We start from the raw sequence: 21,070 nt of genomic DNA, 5'->3' as shown, positions 1-21,070 counted from the left end.
GAATGGACCTGCCTCCTCTGGAAGAGCAACCAGTGCTCCCAACTTTGAACCATCTCTCCAGCCCCCAAAAGTGTAATTTTTAAGATTTTTAATTAGTACAAAAGAATGCAAATAATCTAACCAGTAAGTGGGCAAATAAAATGGACACTTCTCAAAAACAAAGTCCAATGAGCAACAGATATCTATAAAAGAAGTTCAGCATCCTTGGACATCAGGGAAACACAAGGCAGTATTACTTTGAGATCCCATTTCACCCCAGTCAAAATGACTGTCAACAGACATGGGGCTGGAGAACTGTGTCAGCAAGCGTGATGGAGGATGTTCTTCTATGTATATGTTGATCTTATTGGTTGATAAATAAAACACTGATTGGCCAGGCAGGATGACAGGTAGGACTAGGAGACAAGGAGGATTCTGGGAAGTGTAGGCAGAGAGGAGTCATCATGTGATCCCAGGAAGTGACATAGCTGGGCAGAAACTGCCACTAGCTAACCATAGAGGTCTGGAGGTCTGTACAGACAGGCAGAATCAGAATGTAAGCAGGGACAAGCAGGAAATCATCCTCTTCTCTGTGGTGACATAGCAGGCAAAGGAGTTGCGGGTCCAGCATTAGCTAACCATAGAGGTCTGGAGGTCTGTACAGACAGGCAGAATAATGTAAGCAGGGACAAGCAGGAAATCATCCTCTTCTCTGTGGTGACATAGCAGGCAAAGGAGTTGCAGGTCCAGCATTCCTGGTAAGCCAAGACCACGTGGAAATACTTAGATGGATAGAAATGAGTTAATAATTAAGTCAAAGCTAGCCAATAAGAAGCCACAGCCAACACCCTACAGTTTCATAATTAATATAGCTCCCGTGTGTTTCTTTGGGCAGAGAAGGGCAGCAGGACCCTGCTGGGCCAAGAAAATTCTCATTACAAAAGAGCACTTGCTGCTCTTGCAGAGGCCTTGGAAGGTCACAGCCATCTCTAACTCCAGTTCCAGGGGATATGATGCCCTTTTCTGACTTCCACCAAAAAGAAAAAGAAAGCATACAAGTGATATGCATACATATATACATACAATATACATGAAGATTTTTTAAATTAAAAAAAACATTTTTTAATGGACTAGAGACATGGCTGAGGTGTTAAGAACATGCATGGCTCTTGCAGAAGGTCCAACTGAGTTCAGTTCCCAGCACCCATGTGAGGCAGTCCCCACCAACTCCAGGTAATAACGCCCTCTTCTGTCCTCCATAGGACCTGCACTCATGTGCACATAGATACACAGATATATGCACATAACTTAAAATACATCTTTAAAATACAACCAGACACTAGAGAGTGCATACAGGGGGAATCCCTTAGACATGGGTGCAACTATGAACTAGTGCAGTCACTATGGAAACCAGTATGAGGGTTCCTCAAAAACTAAAACTAGAACCCCACTCCTAGGCATATTCACACCCAACAGAGCTAAGTCACCACGCTACATGCATGGTCACTGCAGCAGTACTCACAACAGCCTGTCACCATGGGAAAGGGGTTACAGAAGGTGAGGTGTAGGTGCAGTGTAGATAATTTAATAGAGCTGCAAAGAGTGAGATTCTATCATTTGCTAGAAAAATGGATAGATGCTGGAGAAGCATAAAACTAACCCAGATTCATAAAAATGTGTTCTCTCTCACATGGGAACCTAAAGAGTGTGTGTGTGTGTGTGTGTGTGTGTGTGTGTGTGAGTGTGTGTGTGAGAGAGAGAGAGAGAGAGAGAGAGAGAGAGAGAGAGAGAGAGAGAGAGAGAGAGAGAAAGAGAGAGAGAGAGAAATGAACCATAGGTGACAGGAAAGAGCTATGAGGGTGAATATGGTCAAAGAATATATATAATACAATGAAATAAAAATGTCATTCTGAAACCCATTACTTTGTACACTAGTATTTGACTGTGTAGTTTCCATTTCAGTTGGAAAATTTGCAACATATGCATTCTCTCCTCAGCCACGTCCACAGATTCATGGACACCTCAGTCCGGACTTAATCAGCTGAAGTGTGGCTGAGAGGACAATGTTCTCTTTTTCCCTTTGAGATGAAGTCTCAGGCTAGTCTAGAACTCACTACATAGCCAACACTGGTCTTTTATTCCTCATCCTCCTGCCTCCACCTCCCATGTCCTATAATTAAAGGTGCACCGCCACACTGGCTAGAAAGATGTGGACTGACAAAATATTTGAAAATCGTTACATGAAAAATGTTACGAATATATAAAAATTAAACTAAATTGCATTATAACTTAGATATAGTGCCTTAATTTTTAAAAAAAAATCTAATAAGAGGAACTGGAGAGATGGCTCAGCAGTTAAAAGCACTGGTTGCTCTTCCAAAGGACCCAAGTTCAATTCTCAACACCCACACAATGGATCATAGTCATCTATAAATCCAGTTCTAGGGGATCCAAGGCCCTCTTCTGGCCTCCTCAGGTACCAGGCAAGCACATAATACACAGGCATGCATACAGAACACCCATATACATAAAATTAAAAAATAAAATCTAAAAGAACAGTAAATATCTAATTAGCAAACTGTCCCTAGAAAATTAAGTCATAAAGTCCCCAACACACACACACACACAATTAACAGAGAGAAAATGACACTGACCTTGAACGAATTATTCCCAACTTTCATTCTTTGCATTTTAATCATGACAGCACCTCACAAATGTCCTATAATGTGGTCATCTCATTGTATGCAAATACTAACTTCTCTCCCACTACCACCACACAGGAGCATGCGTCACAGATTTCATATCAAATTTAAAATCTCATATAATAAAAATTACAAATTATAAAACTAAAGCATTAAAAAATAAGCATACTGTGAAAAACACAAAAATATCATTCATTTACCTATTTACTAAAATGATTAGCTATAAAGATTCAATTTTTGCCTTGCAGTGCAAGGAGTTCCTTTTTTGCCATTATTTATTTTTTGTAATCAAATGCTAAAACCAGCCAGTGCCTTCTGCACTTTTTTTACATTGTATACATTCTGGATCCTTGGCTAACCCATCAATTACACTGTACACAATCTGGATCCACTGTGCCTAACCAATCATTACACTTTGTACCCAAGAACATTTACATTGTATACATTCTGTGCTGAGAACATTTACATTGTATACATTCTGTGCCGAGAACATTTCACCTCCTGGACTTTAGCTAAATGCCTAACTGATCATTTACATTGTATACATTTGTGCATAAGAACCGCATTTCCCTCCTGACCCTGATGCTCAAAGATACGAAAGGCCACCATCTTCATATATTCGAGTAATAGCGATGACGGTTCTGAAAGTCCCTATGAGCATACTGGGCATATATCTTAGTATGTGGGATCCTGCCAAAAGGCTCACGGTCATTGAAACAAGACTCAAAAACATCATCCACAGCCTTCTGGGCCTCTTCTCTGCTGATGTTCCGAACAGCCAAGATGGAAAGAACAGCTCTGTCCCGCACACAAGTCTAAGGAAAAGGAGACCCATGCAGTTTTCACTTTGTGAGAAAATTTAATCATATGATACCATTACATATTACCTAAATTAAGATTCATATCTCCAGGGCTGGAGAGATGACTCAGAAGTTAAGACCACTGGCTGCTCTTCCAGAGGATCTGGGTTCAATTCCCAGCACTCACATGGCAGCTCACAACTGTCTATAACTCCAGTCCCAGGGTTTCTGACACTCTCACACAGATACATATGCAAGCAAAACAACACCAATGCATGTAAAATAAACAAAACTTTTTTAAGATTTATTTTTACATATACAGTGTTCTAACTACATGCCAGAAGAGGGCACCAGACTGAATTGTAGATGGTTGTGAGCCACCATGTGGTTGCTGGGAATTGAACTCAGGACCTCTGAAGAACAGCCAGTGCTCTTAACCACTGAGCCATCTCTCCAGCCCCCAAATAAACAAATTTTTAAAAGATTTCTCTTCCTGTTCTCTTATTAATTTCTACTATCCCAAAAAGTCAAATAAAGTTAATAAATACAACACTCAAAACCATGGAACATGTTAGTTCAATATAAGACAATTTAGACATTCTCATTGTGGAGGAATATAGCCAGATTTCATCCCCTGAAGCACCAGACAATGTCTGCCAAACAATAATTCCCAATTTGCAAAACCACACACAAAAAAGTTCATAGGCAAGGTCCTGGCTGATCTTGCTTAATTAAATTTAAAATATACTCCAAGGGGCTCAAGAGATGACTTGCGGTTAAGAGAGCTGCCTGCTATTCCAAAGGACCTAAGCTCAGTTCCCAGCAGCCATGGTGGGTAGCTCACAAACACCTGTAACTCCAGCTCCAGGGATCTGATGCCCTCTTCTGGCTTCCACAGGCACCTACACTCATGAAGACAGACACATTGGAGATTCCACAGAGCCATCGCATCTGGATTAAATTCCAGAGCAATAACACCCACGCTCTGAACTGCCTTTTGTTTAAAGTCGGTGATTCTTAATCCTTCCTGGAGGATTTCAGAGCCTTTGCGAAACTTAAGTCTCCAGAGGACCTGGCAAACCGGAAGGTCTCAGGCTGAGAACCGTTCGGGCAAATGGTTCCTTCAAACAACTCTGGGTAAGAGGTTTGGGTATGCAGAAATTGACTTGCTAGAGGTATAATTTGTGTAACAATCAAAGAGGCTTTTGCAAAGTCACCAGAGGTCAGTCCATGGAGATCGATTCCCCTGCTACTTTTGCTAAACCTGAATTACATTCTGGAGTGACCCTCTTTCTTCAACTGATCCTCACACTGACAACATGTACATATAACTAAAAATAAAATACATCTTTAAAAAATAAAATGTGCTAAAAAAAAAGAAAGAAAGAAAGCTGGGCATTGGTGGCGCACGCCTTTAATCCCAGCACTCGGGAGGCAGAGGCAGGCAGATCTCTGTGAGTTCGAGGCCAGCCTGGTCTACAGAGTGAGTTCCAGGACAGCCTCCAAAACAATACAGAGAAACCCTGTCTCGGAAAACCAAAAAAATAATAATAATAATAAAATACAATGTGCTCCACTTCCACACCTCTTTCATAATTTTTCAGCTGACTAGTGACAGATTAACTTCTTACTGTTTGTCCCAAGGAAGCAAGAAACCATTCCTGGACACCTGGACTTGAAAGGTGCCTTCATTTTTAGGCAGAAAGAAAATCTAAACATAGTCTTTGCTTGGCCTGTTTTGCTATGAGAATAATACACCCATTATCTTGAATTTGTCCATCCTAAAATTTACATGTTTTAGAAAATGTAAGGCCTTGCCATTCCAATTCTCAGAGAGCTTTTAAAGTATCTATTTCTCTCTTCTCCAAACTAAAATTCAAAAGGACACTATGGGACCCTTCCATAAAAGACATGGCGGCACATGCTTGTAAAATCAATGCTCAGAGCCGGGCGTTGGTGGCGCACGCCTTTAATCCCAGCACTCGGGAGGCAGAGGCAGGCGGATCTCTGTGAGTTCGAGACCAACCTGGACTACCAAGTGAGTTCCAGGACAGCCTCCAAAGCCACAGAGAAACCCTGTCCCGAAAAAAACAAAAAAACAAAAAAACAAAAAAAAAAATCAATGCTCAGGAGATAAGGCATGAGGACCAAGAATTCCGGGCCAGTTTAGGCTGCATAGCATACATAAAGCTAAGGTGACAGGCCAGGTGTGGTGACTCACACCTGTGCTCCCAGCAGTTTGGGGCTGAGGCAGAAAGAAGGCCTGAGCCCAGAACAAAACCAGCAGCAGCAAGACTACTCTCAAAGAAACATAAAAAATAAACAGCAATTTTGATGATAGCGGCAGGCTACCATTTCACTTATATTCTCTATCTATCCCCATTTAGAAGTATCCGGAGTTGGAGCTGGAGAGATGGCTCAGCAGTCAAGGGCACTGGATGTTCTTGCAGAGGACCAGGGTTTGGTTCCCAGTACCCACATGGCAGCTCACAACCACATTAACTCCATTTTCTAGGAGATCTAACACTTTCTTCTGACCTCCACAGGCACATGCAGGCAAAACATGCATACATATAAAGTGTTTCAAATGCCCCAGAGCAAGATCATAGCTCTCAGACAGTCTAGACAATCACATGTTTGACTCATGATTATGAAATATAATTTCCATCAACTTAAATAGTATGGTAGTTTGTATTCTCTTCATGTAGGTAGGTTTTGGTTTTGTTTTTTTTTTCAAGACAGGGTTTCTTTGTGTATCTCTGGCTGTCCTGGAGCTCACTCTATAGACCAGGCTGGCCTCAAACTTACAGAGATCCACCTGCCTTTGCCTCCTGAGTGCTGGGATTAAATTCGTGCACGACCGTCACCTTACTTTTTTTAAGCATGGTTCTTGATACTAAGTGTATTTCCTGTCTTTGTATGTTCACCGCTTTGCTGCCATCCATGTGAGGGTATGAGAAGGCCCGGAACTGGGTTACGGCGCTGTGAGCTGCCGGCCCTGTGTATTTCCTGTCTTTCTTTACTCACGACCCACTCACGATTCCGGGGAAGATCAGTGATCCTGTGTGTGTTTACCTGATGGTGTTGTTTTAATCCAAAATGCAACCTGAAGATTTCGTTCACAAGAGAACAGTCTCCGCTGAGGCTTGCGGCTCGGATCTGTCACAAACACAGAGGGTAAGTGAGAGAAAGGACCTCTAACTATCCACCACCAGCTGACACTTAAAACTGGAAAGAACAGAAACTCGGCATGTATTTCTGAGACCCCAGCACATCTGAAACTTCCTTCTAAATCATTTCTTTAAACATCTATTAGCAAGGGCAGAATTCCAAGAGCGTGTCACACAAATCAGGGGCACAGTGGCAGGGAGTTAAATAGCTCACCAAAGGGAATTTTCTACAAATCACCTATAGCCTCAAGGACATAAACAAGTTCTTCTGGAAACAAAGAGTCAGAGAGTTGGTTGGACCTCACAGTTAAAGTTCATGATCTCTAGAAGTTACAAACACTTCTAGAAATTACCAAATGGACCTCAAGAAAACATTCTTCCAAAGTGCCTAAAACTAGCATGTGACCCTGGCCACAGCCCAAATCCCACAAGGTGCCATGAGTCTCCTCTAGGTCCAGGACTGTGTATGAGATGTTACACCATACAAAACACAAAGAATGAAGAACACCCTACTGAAGTCAGTACATTTTCTGATTTATGATGTTAATAGATTTTTGTTGTTGTTGTGAGTTCTGGAACTACCCCCATACATGACACAGCCTTTAGCCACACTTTTGAGAATTCACTGCTAAGAGAAATGGTCCCCTTCTTGTTACCTTTGCAATAACATGGCTGCTTTCCACTGTGGGCTCAACGTATGAACACCTTAACTAACAGGCATTAGGCTCGTAACACCGGAGCCCAAACTTCAAATAATGAGTTTTAGTTAGATGCAGCGGGGGCACATATTGATTTCAAGGGAAAAAGGAAACAGTCTATGTTATAAAGTGTATGCTTGAGATTTGTTAACTCCTTAATTTCTCATTATAATGTACTCTTCAAATGCTGAAATTCAAGTACAGAATACGGAGCACATGGACTTCCGAGAGCAACCCCAAATCACAAATGACAAGCATCTTTTTACATTGAACTTTTGAGGCTAAATGTTTTACTCTGGGACAAACAGTGACTCTGCCTATGAGACACAGCAAGCTGGTTAAGAACCCTTGTAACCCAACTCTGCCACTAACTCTAGAATCCAAACAACTTTCGCTCTGCACATCAAGCAGACAAGGGTTATAACTATCTTCCTCAATGGACCGCTGTGAAGATTAAAGGAGAATCCGGAAGGGCTGGGCACTTTACTGGTAGTGAATTGCTTACCTAGCATGCACTGTGCTCAGGGCTCTCCCCCAGCACTGCGAAAGCAAATCCAAGGCTGACATGTAAGCTCAGCTAACAGAGTTTGACTAGCGTGCAAGTGGCCCTGGATTCAAATCCCAGAACTATAAAAATTAATAATCTTTAAAAAATCATACTGGCATGACCTTTGGCCCTCGGTGTACCCCAAGAGAAGTAGCTTATTATGATTTATTATGATTTAAACCAGCTGATACTATTATTAGGTCTTGAAGATAGCATTTACAGCAAGTCTACAAAGAGACTACGTTAAAGTCACAACAGCACGAAGAGGAATATGCTTAAACAGCTGCATCTGAATAAAGAGTTCTGGAGAAAATACATGCTCTACAATGAGACTCACCTCCGAGCACGCCAAATGTCTGACATCGGTAAACCAGTGGACATGAGCCCGACAGTGATCGAACGCGTGGATGAGCTCGTGGGTGACAACTCTGCTCATGTGAGCCTGATCTCGGATGTTATTCTGGCACAAAACAATCTAGGAGACAAGAAAACAAGAGTTCACTCGCTAGTCTCTAAAGTCCGCTCGCTCTGTAGGTCCCACTTCCTCTCTTGCCTGCCACCTGCTGGAAGCCCCTACTCACGCTTCCCCTCACAACCCCTCCCCCTCTTCTCTCTAGGCCAAGCCAGCACTCCAATTAAGGACGTGCGTTCATGGCGGGCGTTGGTGGCGCATGCCTTTAATCCCAGCACTCGGGAGGCAGAGACAGGCGGATCTCTGAGTTCGAGACCAGGCTGGACCGAAAGCCTCCAAAACAATACATAAAAACCCTGTCTCGTAAAAAAAAAAAAAAAAAAAAAAAGGACGAGTGTTCATATATGGCACCCCCTGAGCTGGCCATACCAGTTCGCCTGGGATGCTGTACTCTGTGGTTCCAAGAATGGGCTTTGGGAAGAAACAGCCATATTTAAAGCACAGATCCAGGCCCTGCTAGCTTAGTAAGCTGGGCAAATTTCTTCATATATATATTTTTTTTTCAATAATATGGACATGAGTGTGGGTGGCCAGAGAGATCAGAAGAGGACTTCATATCCCCTAGAGCTGAGCTAACGGACTGTGAACCACCCAACAAGGGCACTGAGATGTGAACTCTAGTCCTCTGAATGAGCACTAAGTGTTCTGGACCATCCCTCCAGATATCTGAGCAAGTTTCCTAGTCTCTCCGTGCCTCGGTTTCCCCAACTATAAAAAGGAGATGACTGTTAACAGAGAACTACAGAGAACTGGGAGATATGTAAGGTACTTCTTGGTGGGCTGGAGAGATGACTCAGGGGTTAAGAGCACTGGCTGTTCTCCAGGGGACCCAGGGTTAATTCCCAGCAACCACATGGTGGTTCACAGCCATCTGTGACTCCAGTTCCAAGAGATACAAGGCTCTCTTCTGTGTCTGTGGGCACCAGTCACACACATGGTGCACAGACGTACACATAAAACAGTCAAAACAGCCATACAGATAAAATAAAAGTGAAAACAGATTTGAAAGTGAGCATGTAAAGGGGTACATGAGAGTTTGGAGGGAGGAAAGGGAAATGGGAAATGATGGAATTAAGATTCTAATCTCAAAAAATGTTTAAATTGTTCAATAAATTGATTTTAAAACTCAATAGAGCCCTGGCCTACCGAATGAGTGGTGGTTAAGTTTAAACAGAAGGAAGGACAGAGGACATCATATGCAAAGGGGAGAGAGAGGGCAGAAAGAACAGAATGTACAAGAAGCTGAAGCCAGACCAAGAAAAGGCCTGGGGTCTGCAGGCTGAGCCGGCTGGTGACTCGGGCTGAGGACAAGTCACACAGACCTTGCCTGCATCCTGGCAGCAGTGGGAAGCCTCTGAGGGAGTGCTGAAACAGGGGTGTGCTTTGTGTTAACCCTTCAATCTACAGCCAGAGAATAAGCGGGAGGCGGCCAAAGCTAGGCTCAGAGAAACGAGATGAAGGCCACTGTGGTATTCTAGGCGACAGGCAGACGGTGAGAGATTTAAGAATGGTGGGAGCCAGACCATAATTTACGAGGTAAAGGGACCAAAATCTGGTGATAAAGGTGGGGAAGGAACCAGAAGAATATATAAATCTCCGGCTTAAATGGCAGAAACACCTACTGAGAGGTGTAAAACCAAGCTGAGCGTGGTGGTAATGCATGTGAGCCCGGAACGCGGAGGTGAAGGCAGGAGTAGAGTCTCAGCTACATCGAGACCAGCCTGGGCTACATCAGACCATGTCCCCAAAAAACCGAAAGAAAAGAAGGAGGAAGGGTGGGAGGGGATAACTAAAAAACAAGACTAAGAGAAGCTAAAGGATGGTAAAAATCATGAGTCTGAACTTGGACATATGGAGTCTAAGGAATCTTTAAGACAATCCAAGCAGGAGCACTAAGCGATCATTTGAATACACAGATGAGCATCCAAAACAGAAGTCTGACCTAAAAGAAGAACAAGACCCCTTGTCAGAGCAGAGAAAGAGAAAGCACTGAGGGGCTGGAAGGGACATCGGCAAAGGAGCCACCAGGAGAATGGGCATGAAAGTGTAGACAGTGTCACCAGGCACCATGCTGGAGACTCCATGCCCCTGCAATCCTGCACAAAGACTTGGAGCATGGAGAAGCTTGAAATGTCACCAGGAGAGAAGGTCGAGAATATTTACAGCAGAACTTCACACAACTGCAAGGCTGGAACCAGTAATAGACAGGGTGAACTCTGATGCAAACACACAGTGCAATAGTACACAACAGTGAAGTTAGGTAAACCAGACAGGGCACACAGCAGCATGGAAAAACAACAGAGATCCAAAGAGCTACCTTACAAGGGACTGTCTACTGGAGAATTTTACACTTCACAAAGCCACAAAGGATGCTGAATCCACAACACATTCCACATAACTCAAAGTCGTCTATGTAGGAGGCCCAAAAGCAAGCATCCAAACAACGCAATATTGGACTGCATATATGGGTGGGAAAACTCAGAAAAGCAGGGACTAGTGCCCACAGTCAGGATGAGGGACGTGAGTCAAGAGGACCACGCAGTATCTGAAGTCCTGGGAACAGTTTACTCCTCCCATCCGGGTATCAGTTACACAGAGGCTTCCACTATTTCACAAAGTATATACACATGGGTTTTCTAACTTCCTGGACAAATAGAAGACTTCATAATAAAAATTCCAATTCAAAACGGGGTAGAATGGAAAATGTGTTTAACACTGCCCAGAGTTGAGAGTTCAAAATGTTGACTCTATCTCCCTTCCCCCTCCTCCTCCCCCTTCCCCCTTCCCCCCCAGACAGCCTCTCTAGTCCAACCGGCCTCAAACTCTCTATATAGCTGAGACTGGCCTCGAATTTCTGACCCCCAGCCTCCACCTCCCGAGTGCTAAGATTACAGCTGTGTGTCCCCAAGTATGCATTCTGCGGTGTCAGGGATGAACTCAGGGGTCCATGTACGTTAGGCAAGACCTCTACTGACCGAGCTACTGCCCCAGCTCCCAAACACTCACTCTACTTAACCACCACGGGGGATGGGCAAACATGCCAAGAGCCTTTGAGAGCTGTCCGTAATGTGATTACCAATTTACCAGTGAGGAAACTAAGAGCAAGAAAAATAACTTGCCCAGGCCCACAGCTAATAAGCAGAGGGACTCAAGCCTAAAACTCACAGTGCTCACCCATATTTCTGTAGACAGGTATAAGTAACCAAATACACACAAAATTGTCCAGTCGAAAGCACTAAGTGGAGTTAAATAGATTATATATTCAAATTAGAAAAGTTACATGCAATACCTTCAACAACCTTGACCATGTCACATGATCCACCTGCTACCCCCAATATTCCGTGGGAACCCTCCCTCTAGCGACTTAAAACTAATAATAAAATTGAGTGCTCAAGCTAATGTGATGCTCATCACTATTCTACAAGACAGACACAGCCATTGGAACCTTACCTTATATGGTAGCCTCAGCACGCACAGCCGCCCACCACACAGCTCCCATTGGTTTCCAATTCTAGACCCCTTGTTTCCCATGCGTCCCCACCCTCTACACAGCACGGTATTCCTCGCACCTGTGATTTCCTAGCATTCTGGTTGACAGCGTTTGTCTTCTCTGCCTTTGCAGGGACTGTGTGTCCTCTAGCTGAGTCTGTTAGTGGCTTTCAACCAACACGTCACTATCCTGTCGTGGTGACCACCTGCCGCAGTGTAGACCTTGACTGTCCTCCACAGGCCCAGGGACTGAAGGACTGGTTCCTCTTTATTTTTTTAATGCTTACGTGTTTTGTCTGCACGTATGTCTAAGCACCACATGCTTGCCTGCAGGGGACTGCAGTCACCAATGTTTGTGAGCGGCCATGTGGCTGCTGGGCACTGAGTCTTGTCCTATGGAAAAGCAGCCAGTGCTCTTAACCATTCCCTCCTGCCCCAAAGGATTGGTTATCCTGCAGCTCTTCAAAAGAGGGGCCGGTGGAAGGAAGTTAAATCGCTGAGCATGAGGGGGCCATGGTGACCTTGATGCCCACAGATACAGTCCACTATGAAGTTCTGACTTGACACATGCCACAAAGGCAATGGGGTCGAGTGACCATGGGCTGACACCATGAGCCGAAATCCCTCATTCCGCCCTATAAGCTCGATTTCTCAGCCGCTTGTTGCAGAAACAGAGCTACCACACCGCACATCCTACCTGCCTCAAATTCTCAAATTTCCTGTTTAAGGAGTTCGTGTCTTCTTCCAAAGAATAACACTAAGGACCACAACTGTTTTTTTTTTTTTAAGTTCTATACAAAGTCTACCAAATAGAACGCCCATCGTGTGAAAAGTGTTTGGCAAGTATCAGAAGGGAGTAAGGGACAAACACAATTCCAGCAAAGACACCCACCTGAGACGTTGAAGCATCAAACCCTCCGCTGACGTTTCCCTCACAGTCTTCGCAAGAGAAGTGTCTCCCTTTGTTAACAGTACTGAGGAGCATGGAGAGACGTAAGTGCCATGTATGCAGGGAGCAGTCCTTGTCCCCTTTTTAAATCGTTTCTGCCCTTTACTCCATGCAATATCTGCAGCAATTAGGCCTCAAGAGCCGCAGCCTGAGGGAACTCTGTCCCCTGAGACACCGACTCTTTCACAGCTACGAAGGGAACTCACCTAAACTCTGTTTCTCCAAAGAACTCAAGAGTCAAAGGTTGAGGTGGAATTCTGCTCCTCAGAGAGGCTGAATAGCAAGTATCTCACCTCCTCTCTTCTCTCATCTCTCCAAAAGCCCTGGTGCTTCTCCTCGCCCCTTCTTATAAACCCTTCTCCACCTGGCTCCTCTCCACTTCCTGTCAGCTAGTTGCTGGTCCAGCCTCTGATAGCAGGTGAATTTTATTTAATCAAACAATTCTTGCATCATTAAACAAATATTCCAAAGCATAAACAGAAGTAATGCACCTTAAAATAAAATTCTACTCCAGACTCCATGAATGTAGTGTCAGTGAGGAGGCCTCAGAAATCTCTGGGGCCTTGGGTAGAAGATCAGTATTTACCATGGTGCATGAATGAACTTTGGGAGCCCATCCCACATAGAGGGATGCTCTCTCAGCCTGGACACATGGGGAAGGGCCTAAGTCCTGCCCTGGATGAAATGACAGACTCTGGAGATCCCCCCAAGGAGGGCCTCACCCTCCCTGGAGAATGATGTGGTGATTGGGCTGTGGGGTAAAGGGAAGGGAGCTGGGATTGACATGTGAAGCATGCATGTTTCTAATTTAAATAAAAACATATTTAAAAAAATAGTAATAATATTCTACAACAAGCCCTGTCTGGGATACCCTGAACCATACGGCACAGCCCTCCCACCACTAACCCTATGGAACCTGGCAAGCCATTTAACACAGCCAGGACTCTCGCCTGTAGAATGACAGACCGTCCCTGCAGGCTCCATACTACTTCCCACTCTTTAAGGAACCCATCAAGGAGTTGGTCACATGACTAGGACCACACTGGAAATACAATGGAGTCCTGCCTTTGGGCCAGGTATTAAAAAGTAGCTATCAGAAGTCATTTCCCTAATCTGCTCTGAGTTTGTATCTGGAAGCCTCCTACTAATTAACCCGAGTTAAGATTTCTTCACCACAGTGTCCTAGGCTGGAGTAATGGAAGGGCCAAGTTTGAGAATTACTTTCAGGACAAACTGTAAATGTTGCCTTTACTAATATTCAGAGTGAACAGTAGAACCAGGGACTGGGCCAGAACAAAAGACAGCTGAAGAGAACAAGACCAGCCTGGGGGACATGCAGCCTGCCCATGTGGACCAAGAAGGCTTTGCATTCCAACGTGAGAAACCCCAAGTACAATAGCTCCGTAATCTTAGTTCTGGGGGCTCCAGAGTATACGGTGACATTTTAAAAAGATTTACTTACCAGCCTGAGTGTTTCATAGCATCTAGTAGAAGTTTGACATATGGATCTACAAAGATAGTAATAAGTATGTTCATTAGAAAACACAGCACCAATTAATCATCCAAATAGCAGACATCACAAAATAACTCACATTACTACCTTAAAACCAATTTTTAAATGGGTGTGGAACATGTAAATTAATACCAAATCAAGTCTTGAATGAAATAAAACATTAACACAATGACCAAATGGTGCCCCCAAGCATCTTAGTACCAAAGGTTAGTCTTGTTTAAACTACTAAGCGCTGTATTACAGCATGTATTAGGAGACCAGGGGCATCTTGGGCCACAGTCAGAAAAACAAAAACAGCATAGTACCTAGATGTGGGGAAGGCGGTGCCTACGCTGTTCTCTGTGGTAACATCATGCCCCGTTCTGAGTACCACATTCCAAGTGGGACATACCAAGCAAAGACCCTGCCAGCCAGTTCTTCAGTGGGGCCTGGCAATTGGCAGAGTGGGAGTCTATGGTCAACAAGAAAGAAAGAAGGGGGTTAGGGATTTGAGCCCAGCGGTAAAGCCTGGCCTTGGGTTCCGGCCTCACCTGGGGGAGGGGCTAAAGAAATGACTCAGGGGTTAGGATACTTGTTGCTCTTGCAGAGGACCCAGGTTCAGTTCCCAGCCCCCACACGGTGGCTCACAGTCCTGAACACCAAGAATGCAGGTAGTGACAGACATACACACATGCAAAACAATCATACACATAAATCTTTTTAAAACGAGGAGAGGAAGGGGCTGGAGGGATGGCTCAGTGGTTAAGAGCACTGACTGTTATTTCAGAGGATCCTGGTTCAATTCCCAGCAACCACATGGAGGCTCACAACTGTAACTCTAGTTAAAGAGGACCCGACACCCATGGCAAAACATAAAACAAAAATAAAATAAATAAAAAGGAAGAGAGTAAAATCTTTGATCAGTTGACTACTGAATTATGACCAACTCTATGAAACATTAACCTATTATCTGGGACAAATACAGTTAACTCTCACTTCCCTTAATAAATCTGAAGTAGACAGGCAATCTGTGCTGGTATAAGGGAACACGACTCTACAGCGGTGTCGCTGGGACTGGTGAGAAATTGCTTAGAGGGCACCTGTGCGCCTGCCTGACCCGCGGCAGTGGTAACAAACGTTTTACGAGTTGGGGCCCGGCGTTGGTGCGCATGCCTTTAATCCCAGCAGAGGCAGGCGGATCTCTGTGAGTTCGAGACCAGCCCAAGCGAGCTCCAAGACTGACTCCAAAACAATACAGAGAAACCCTGCCTCGAAAAACCAAAAAAAAAAAAAAAAAAGAAGAAGAAGAAGAAGTTGGGGCCTCTTTGAGAACACGATGAAGCTAGAAACTCTCTCCCCAGCAAAGAGCACTTAGGTGCATAAACACGGGGTTTCCCAAGGGTTTCTATTCCAGCATTCTCCTCTGTCCCTATTGCAATGAATGAAGGTTAGAAAACACCACCACCACCACCCCAGGAAGGCTGCACAGCCAGTAGACCGCCTATTAATGGGGTCTTCCCAGCTCTCGCTACTGTCACCCTACTGCCCCTGCTGCCGCGTAACTTACATAAGACACTGAGTTGTGACCCCAAAAGGACAGACTCCTAACCGAGCGGTGCGGGAGTGCCCAAGCCCCCACCGGCCCACGCAGCTCTGGGGCTCAGTGGGGTCCCCGGCCTTCTCGCCTCGCCCCGGGATCTCATGCCGCCCCCGACCCCAACCTCCAGGGCACCGCTCCTACTCGTCTCTAGCGTCTTCAGGAGCATGAGCGGGCAACTCCGGTCCCGGGTGAAGAGGCTGGAGAGGAAGCCCTGCTGGGGCTTCCCGTGGGCCGGCGGCTCGGGCGAGCCCTGGCCGGAGTCGCGTCGCTGCAGCAGCGGTTCGCCCGCCGCGGGGCCTGGCCCGCCACCGTCCGGAGCTGCAGCCATGCCGCCCGCAGGCCTCGCCGGCCTCGCCGCCGCCTCCTCCCGCTCCTGGCTCCCTTCAGCCGACCCTTGGACGCCGCTTCCGCCACCCGGCGAGCCCTCGGCGCTCCAGCACCGCAGAGGCGCCGCCAGCAGCTCGGGGCGGGGCTTTGGGTGGGCGTGGTTTGATGGGCGGGGCCTCGTGGCCATCTTCATTGCTGCTGCCCAGTGGCTGGTTGGCCTGCCTTCTTAAGTGCGCTTTGTCAGCCTCCTGCTGCCGCCCGAACTGCTAAGGGTGTCCGCACCCTCCTGGACACATCCTCTCCTTCTAAGTTCCTTTCTGTTGTTGAAGGTCTCTGCCATTGTCCCATCCCCCGACCGCCACCGTTTCTCTCATTCTCACTACCCGCTCAGACCAAATTAAAGGCATCGTTTCCAGAAACGCTTGGGAACAATAAAGACTGTTGGGTTACATCAGATTCTAGCTCATCGAGACCCCTTCCTCAACCCCACTCCCTTGCCAACACAAATAACTGGTAAGATAAGCAGTTTACTTCTATCTCCAAACCTCAGCTTATACGGTGGCGCCTGTCTCGAAGCCTTTTTGGTCGGTAGCCACAATCAGGCCCCAGATTAAGCCTATCTACTCCCCCAGGGAATTGCCAGCGCTATTACTCAAAATTAATGTTGTCTGGTCTGCAGTTCAAAGCACTTTGTATGTGTTAGTGCATTCGTGACAGACTTCGGATTTTATTTAATTTGTGTGTGTGGTGTGTTTGTTTTTCCTCTCTCCACTAAATTATTCAACTCGGCTCACACATTTATTCAGCACCTGCTACCCTGAGCCAGGCAGGATGATGAAAACAAAGAGGAATAAGAAAATTACTGAAGTTGAACCACAGTGTATGTTTTCTGAAGGAAGAAACATCTAAGAAAAACGGACATACGAGGCATTAAGAATTACAAACAGTACTTAGATGTCACAGTTGCTCAGTAAACCTGAGTAGGAAGCAGAGGGCACTGGCTCATATGAACACCTGTTCTTACAGACTAATAAAGCTATAAGCCAAAAATTAGATTTTTATTGAGCTCCATTTGTGTACATTATTTCCTTTCCTCATTACAACCTTGCAAAATATTATCAACCCTAATTTGCAGACAGAAGTGAGCTCAGCAAAGGTAAATAGTTAATCGAACTACAGAAGAAGGCTGAAGATATAACTTAGTTGAGAGAGTGCTTGCTTGATATGCATGGAGTGCTGGGTTCTGTCCCCTGCACCACATAAGCAGGCATGGTGGCAAAATGTGCCTGTAATGCCAGTACTCAGGAGGTAGAGACAGAAGGGTCAGGGGTCATCCTCATCTACACAGCAAGGTCAAAGTTAGCCTGGGATACATGAGACCATGTCCTAAGAGAGAAGCACGTTAGAATGAGGCTGGAGAAATGGCTCAGCAATTGAGAGCAATTGTTGCTCGTGCAGAGGACCTGGGCTCGGTTCCCAGCACCCACACAGTAGCTTATGTCCATAACTCCAGTTCTAGGGGATCCAACGCCCTCTTCAGACCTCTCTGGACACCAGGACACATGTAATGCACATAGATGTGTGCAGACAACACACTCATACACATAAAACATAAATAATCTAAAAACATTTAGTTAGAAAAGTGGAAATTAAGTCATTAACATTCAGCTCAGAGCTTGGGCGTTGGTGGCTCACACCTTTAGTCCCAGCACTCAGGAATAAACTGTGAGTTCGAGGCCAGCCTGGTCTACAGCGTGAGTAGTTAGTTTAGCATGCTAGAAGACAGCTAAACAGACATGGTAAGGCCCACAGACCATAAGCTATAATCAAACACTGATGGAAAAACAGCTGGGAGGGAAGGGTTTACTTAATCTCTCAGGTTATAGTCCATCACTATGGAAAGTCAGGCAGGACCTGGAGACAGGAACGGGAGCAGAGACCATGGAGAAACAAAACTAGCCAGCATACCTAAAAAGATTTGAAATACCATTTAATGGATTACTCAGCTACATGAACAATCAAAACTGCAAACTAAAAGCTGCAATATTATTCCAGAAAACATGTCTCAATGCTCACTTCTGAAAGAACAGAGAAAACTTTATATCAAAATATCAGTGTCATCAAAGTATTAGATTCTTTAAATTCTCCTGAATTTTCTCCCTATGGTTGGGTGGGGGTATGCACATGCGTGTGTATGTATGTGTGCGTTTGTGTACCCTTGAGAGTTTAGGTGCACACATGCCATAGCACATGTGTGGAGGTCCAAGGACAACCTCAGGTGTCCACACTACCACACCCAGCATTGGTGGGCTCTGGGGACTCAAACCCAGATCCTCACACTTGTGCCATAGATTTTTACTCAGACCAGGCCTCCCAGCTCCTACACGTCCTTAATGTCCTACAGTAAACACACATTGCCTGAATAATCGCAAAAATTAACTGTAAGAGGTTGAGCGGGCTTTCTGTGCGACATGTGTAACTTCACACACAATCCCCCCTGCAGGGGAGAAGGGAAAAGGCATTCTGTGAGAAGTGGGGGGGGGGGGGGGTAACAAGAGTTAAAAGGAGAAAACACCACAAAGATCAAAAGGGCCAGGTATGGCGTTGCACGGCACACTCACGGTTCTCTGTGAGTGTACACCTTTAATCCCAGAATTCAGGAAGCAGGGGCCAGCAGTTCTCTGTGAGTTGAGCATAACCTGGTCTACAATATAGAGTGCCAGGCCAGCCAAGGCTACATAATGAGACCCTGTCTTAAAGAAATAAAATAAAACATGGCCGGGCTTGGTGGCGCACGCCTTTAATCCCAGCACTCGGGAGGCAGAGGCAGACGGATCTCTGTGAGTTCGAGGCCAGCCTGGTCTACAGAGTGAGTTCCAGGACAGCCTCCAAAACAATACAGAGAAACCCTGTCTCGAAAAAAAAAAAAATGTCCAGGACAAGCTACAAAGATACATGTGCAACTATGTGGTCTTTTTCTAAACTATTTTTTTACATTCTAAAATAGCACAGTTGATTCTGTGTGAGTTTATATTTACTAGCAGCATAAAAAGAAGGCCCCCTTCAAAGTGGCCAATCACAGTGGTTGTTTCTGTGCAGACAGGACCCGGAGGTTTGTGCAATTTCATGCTTGCTTTCATTTTCTAAAGCAAAAGTTACCTTTCTAAAGAAAAAAATCGTGGAAAATGAATCACAGTTGTTAAGTCTGTCTCGGTAATGGATGACGTTACATATAATTTTAAGCATTTTGTAATCTTTTTACTTTTAATATTTATGTATACAGTGTTCTGCATGTGTCCCTGCAGGCCAGAAGAGGGCACCAGATCTCATTACAGATGGTCGTGAGCCACCGTGTGGTTCCTGAGAATTGAACCCTGTTGCTCAGGAAGAGCAGCCAGTGCTCTTAACCTCTCAGCCATCTCTCCAGCCCCACATTTTAACTTTAACATTTAATTCCATTTTATAATTGACAAATAAAAATCATATTTACGGCGTACAGCGACTGTATTTGCACTGCAGAACACGGAGTCAAGTTACATACATCCTTCTATTTTAGGGAATCGAGTGTTTGGTCTGATTTTGATTCAGGACTTTTGTTTGTTTGTTTGCTTGCTTGTTTTAACTGGCAAGCTAGAGAGATGGCTCAGTGGTTAAGAGCACTGGCTGCTCTTGCAGAGGACCGAGGTACGATTTCCAATATCCACCTAGTGGCTCACTACTGTCTATAATTTCACTGTCAGGGGAGTCTGACGCTCTCTTCTGGCCTCCTCGGACTCTGCTCTTCCGTGGGGTTACCACCCCTTCCCTGTTTTTGCATTTTCCAGACGAGATGTCACAGTGTGGTCTAGACGGGTCTCGAACTCGATATGGCTGGGATGGGGCAGACCACCACGCCACACCCTCCGCGGTTGCTTAGCAACCAACATCCGATCCGTTTATCCAGCGTCAACAGAAACCCGGCGAAAGCGTAACATTGTCCCTAAATCGCTGATGCCTCCGCAGGTCGGGGACTAAAGCAAACGCCTCGATGCTGCGCAAGCACCGGCCACGCTCCGGAAGTAGTCGGCTCCGAGCCCCAACACAGGAAGTAGGAAGGCGCGCAGCATCCTGGGAAGAGTTGACCCAGCGCTTTGACTGTTACCAAGGCAACCGGAGAGGAGCCGGAAAGGCTCAGCGCTCACCCGCCGCAGGTGGCTTCTCGCTGTCTGTTATGCCTCCTTTTTCAGAATCTAAATTGAGAATATTAAAGTCACATAACAATGTGTTCTAGTGTAGATGTAAATTATCCTTTCCCAGTTGGGCAAATTAAAAATGAAAAACTCGTTATCAAGGTACCCAGAGGCAAATTAAAAATTTTATATGTTATCTATCAGGCTTTTTTTTTTCCTCTGTAGAAACATTTTTGTATAGCCAGGTTGGTGTGGGGAAAACTACTTTGTATCTTGCTGCCTTCATGTGTGTGTGTGAATAATGTAATTCTAGTATTAAAGTCTTCGGGAAGAAAAGGCATTGGTGTAAATATGTTTGCCCTAAGTTTGGATGCAGTAGTGAAAACAATTCTTTCATCAAGTTTGGCCATAAAGGAAAAGAGATGTCTGTAACCTGAGAAAACTAGCAAGTAAAAAAAAATGAAACTAACTGAGCTTTTTTCCAATTTATAGAGATGGACAATGACACTAGAACAAGGGGAGAAAGAAACCACAGAAAGATTTTTTTAAAAAGAAAGAGAAAGAAGGAAGGAAGGAGAAAGAAAGAGGAAAGACAGACAGACAAAGGAGGTAGCCGGTGTGTGGGCTAGCCACCTGCTGCATCCCTATTCAGGGGTGAGACGCATATATCAAGTCA

General features: G+C 45.1%; 1 protein-coding gene across 4 annotated transcripts; it reads right to left on the bottom strand.

Moving 5' to 3' along the window:
- Positions 1–2,646: 2,646 nt before the first annotated feature.
- Atp23 (ATP23 metallopeptidase and ATP synthase assembly factor homolog) lies at positions 2,647–16,351 on the bottom strand. Of its 4 annotated transcripts, XM_040754775.1 has the most exons (7): positions 16,040–16,167; positions 14,625–14,770; positions 14,269–14,314; positions 12,750–12,831; positions 8,234–8,371; positions 6,557–6,640; positions 2,647–3,496 (listed from the first exon to the last, which is right to left on the bottom strand). In XM_040754775.1, exons 3-7 carry the CDS (start codon positions 14,283–14,285, stop codon positions 3,293–3,295), a joined length of 525 nt encoding a protein of 174 aa, XP_040610709.1. In that variant the 5' UTR covers positions 14,286–14,314; positions 14,625–14,770; positions 16,040–16,167; the 3' UTR covers positions 2,647–3,292. The 4 variants fall into 4 exon arrangements, with proteins under 4 accessions (XP_040610709.1, XP_040610707.1, XP_040610710.1 ...); XM_040754773.1 differs by lacking the exon at positions 14,625–14,770 and having other exon boundaries at positions 16,040–16,351; XM_040754776.1 differs by lacking the exon at positions 12,750–12,831.
- Between the last annotated feature and the right edge of the window lie 4,719 nt (positions 16,352–21,070).

The sequence above is a fragment of the Mesocricetus auratus genome, unplaced genomic scaffold (genome assembly GCF_017639785.1).
Source record: "Mesocricetus auratus isolate SY011 unplaced genomic scaffold, BCM_Maur_2.0 Super-Scaffold_100011, whole genome shotgun sequence".
Taxonomy (NCBI): domain Eukaryota; kingdom Metazoa; phylum Chordata; class Mammalia; order Rodentia; family Cricetidae; genus Mesocricetus; species Mesocricetus auratus.
Note: the sequence above shows the minus strand (reverse complement) of the source record. Positions and strands in the feature narration are given on the sequence as shown.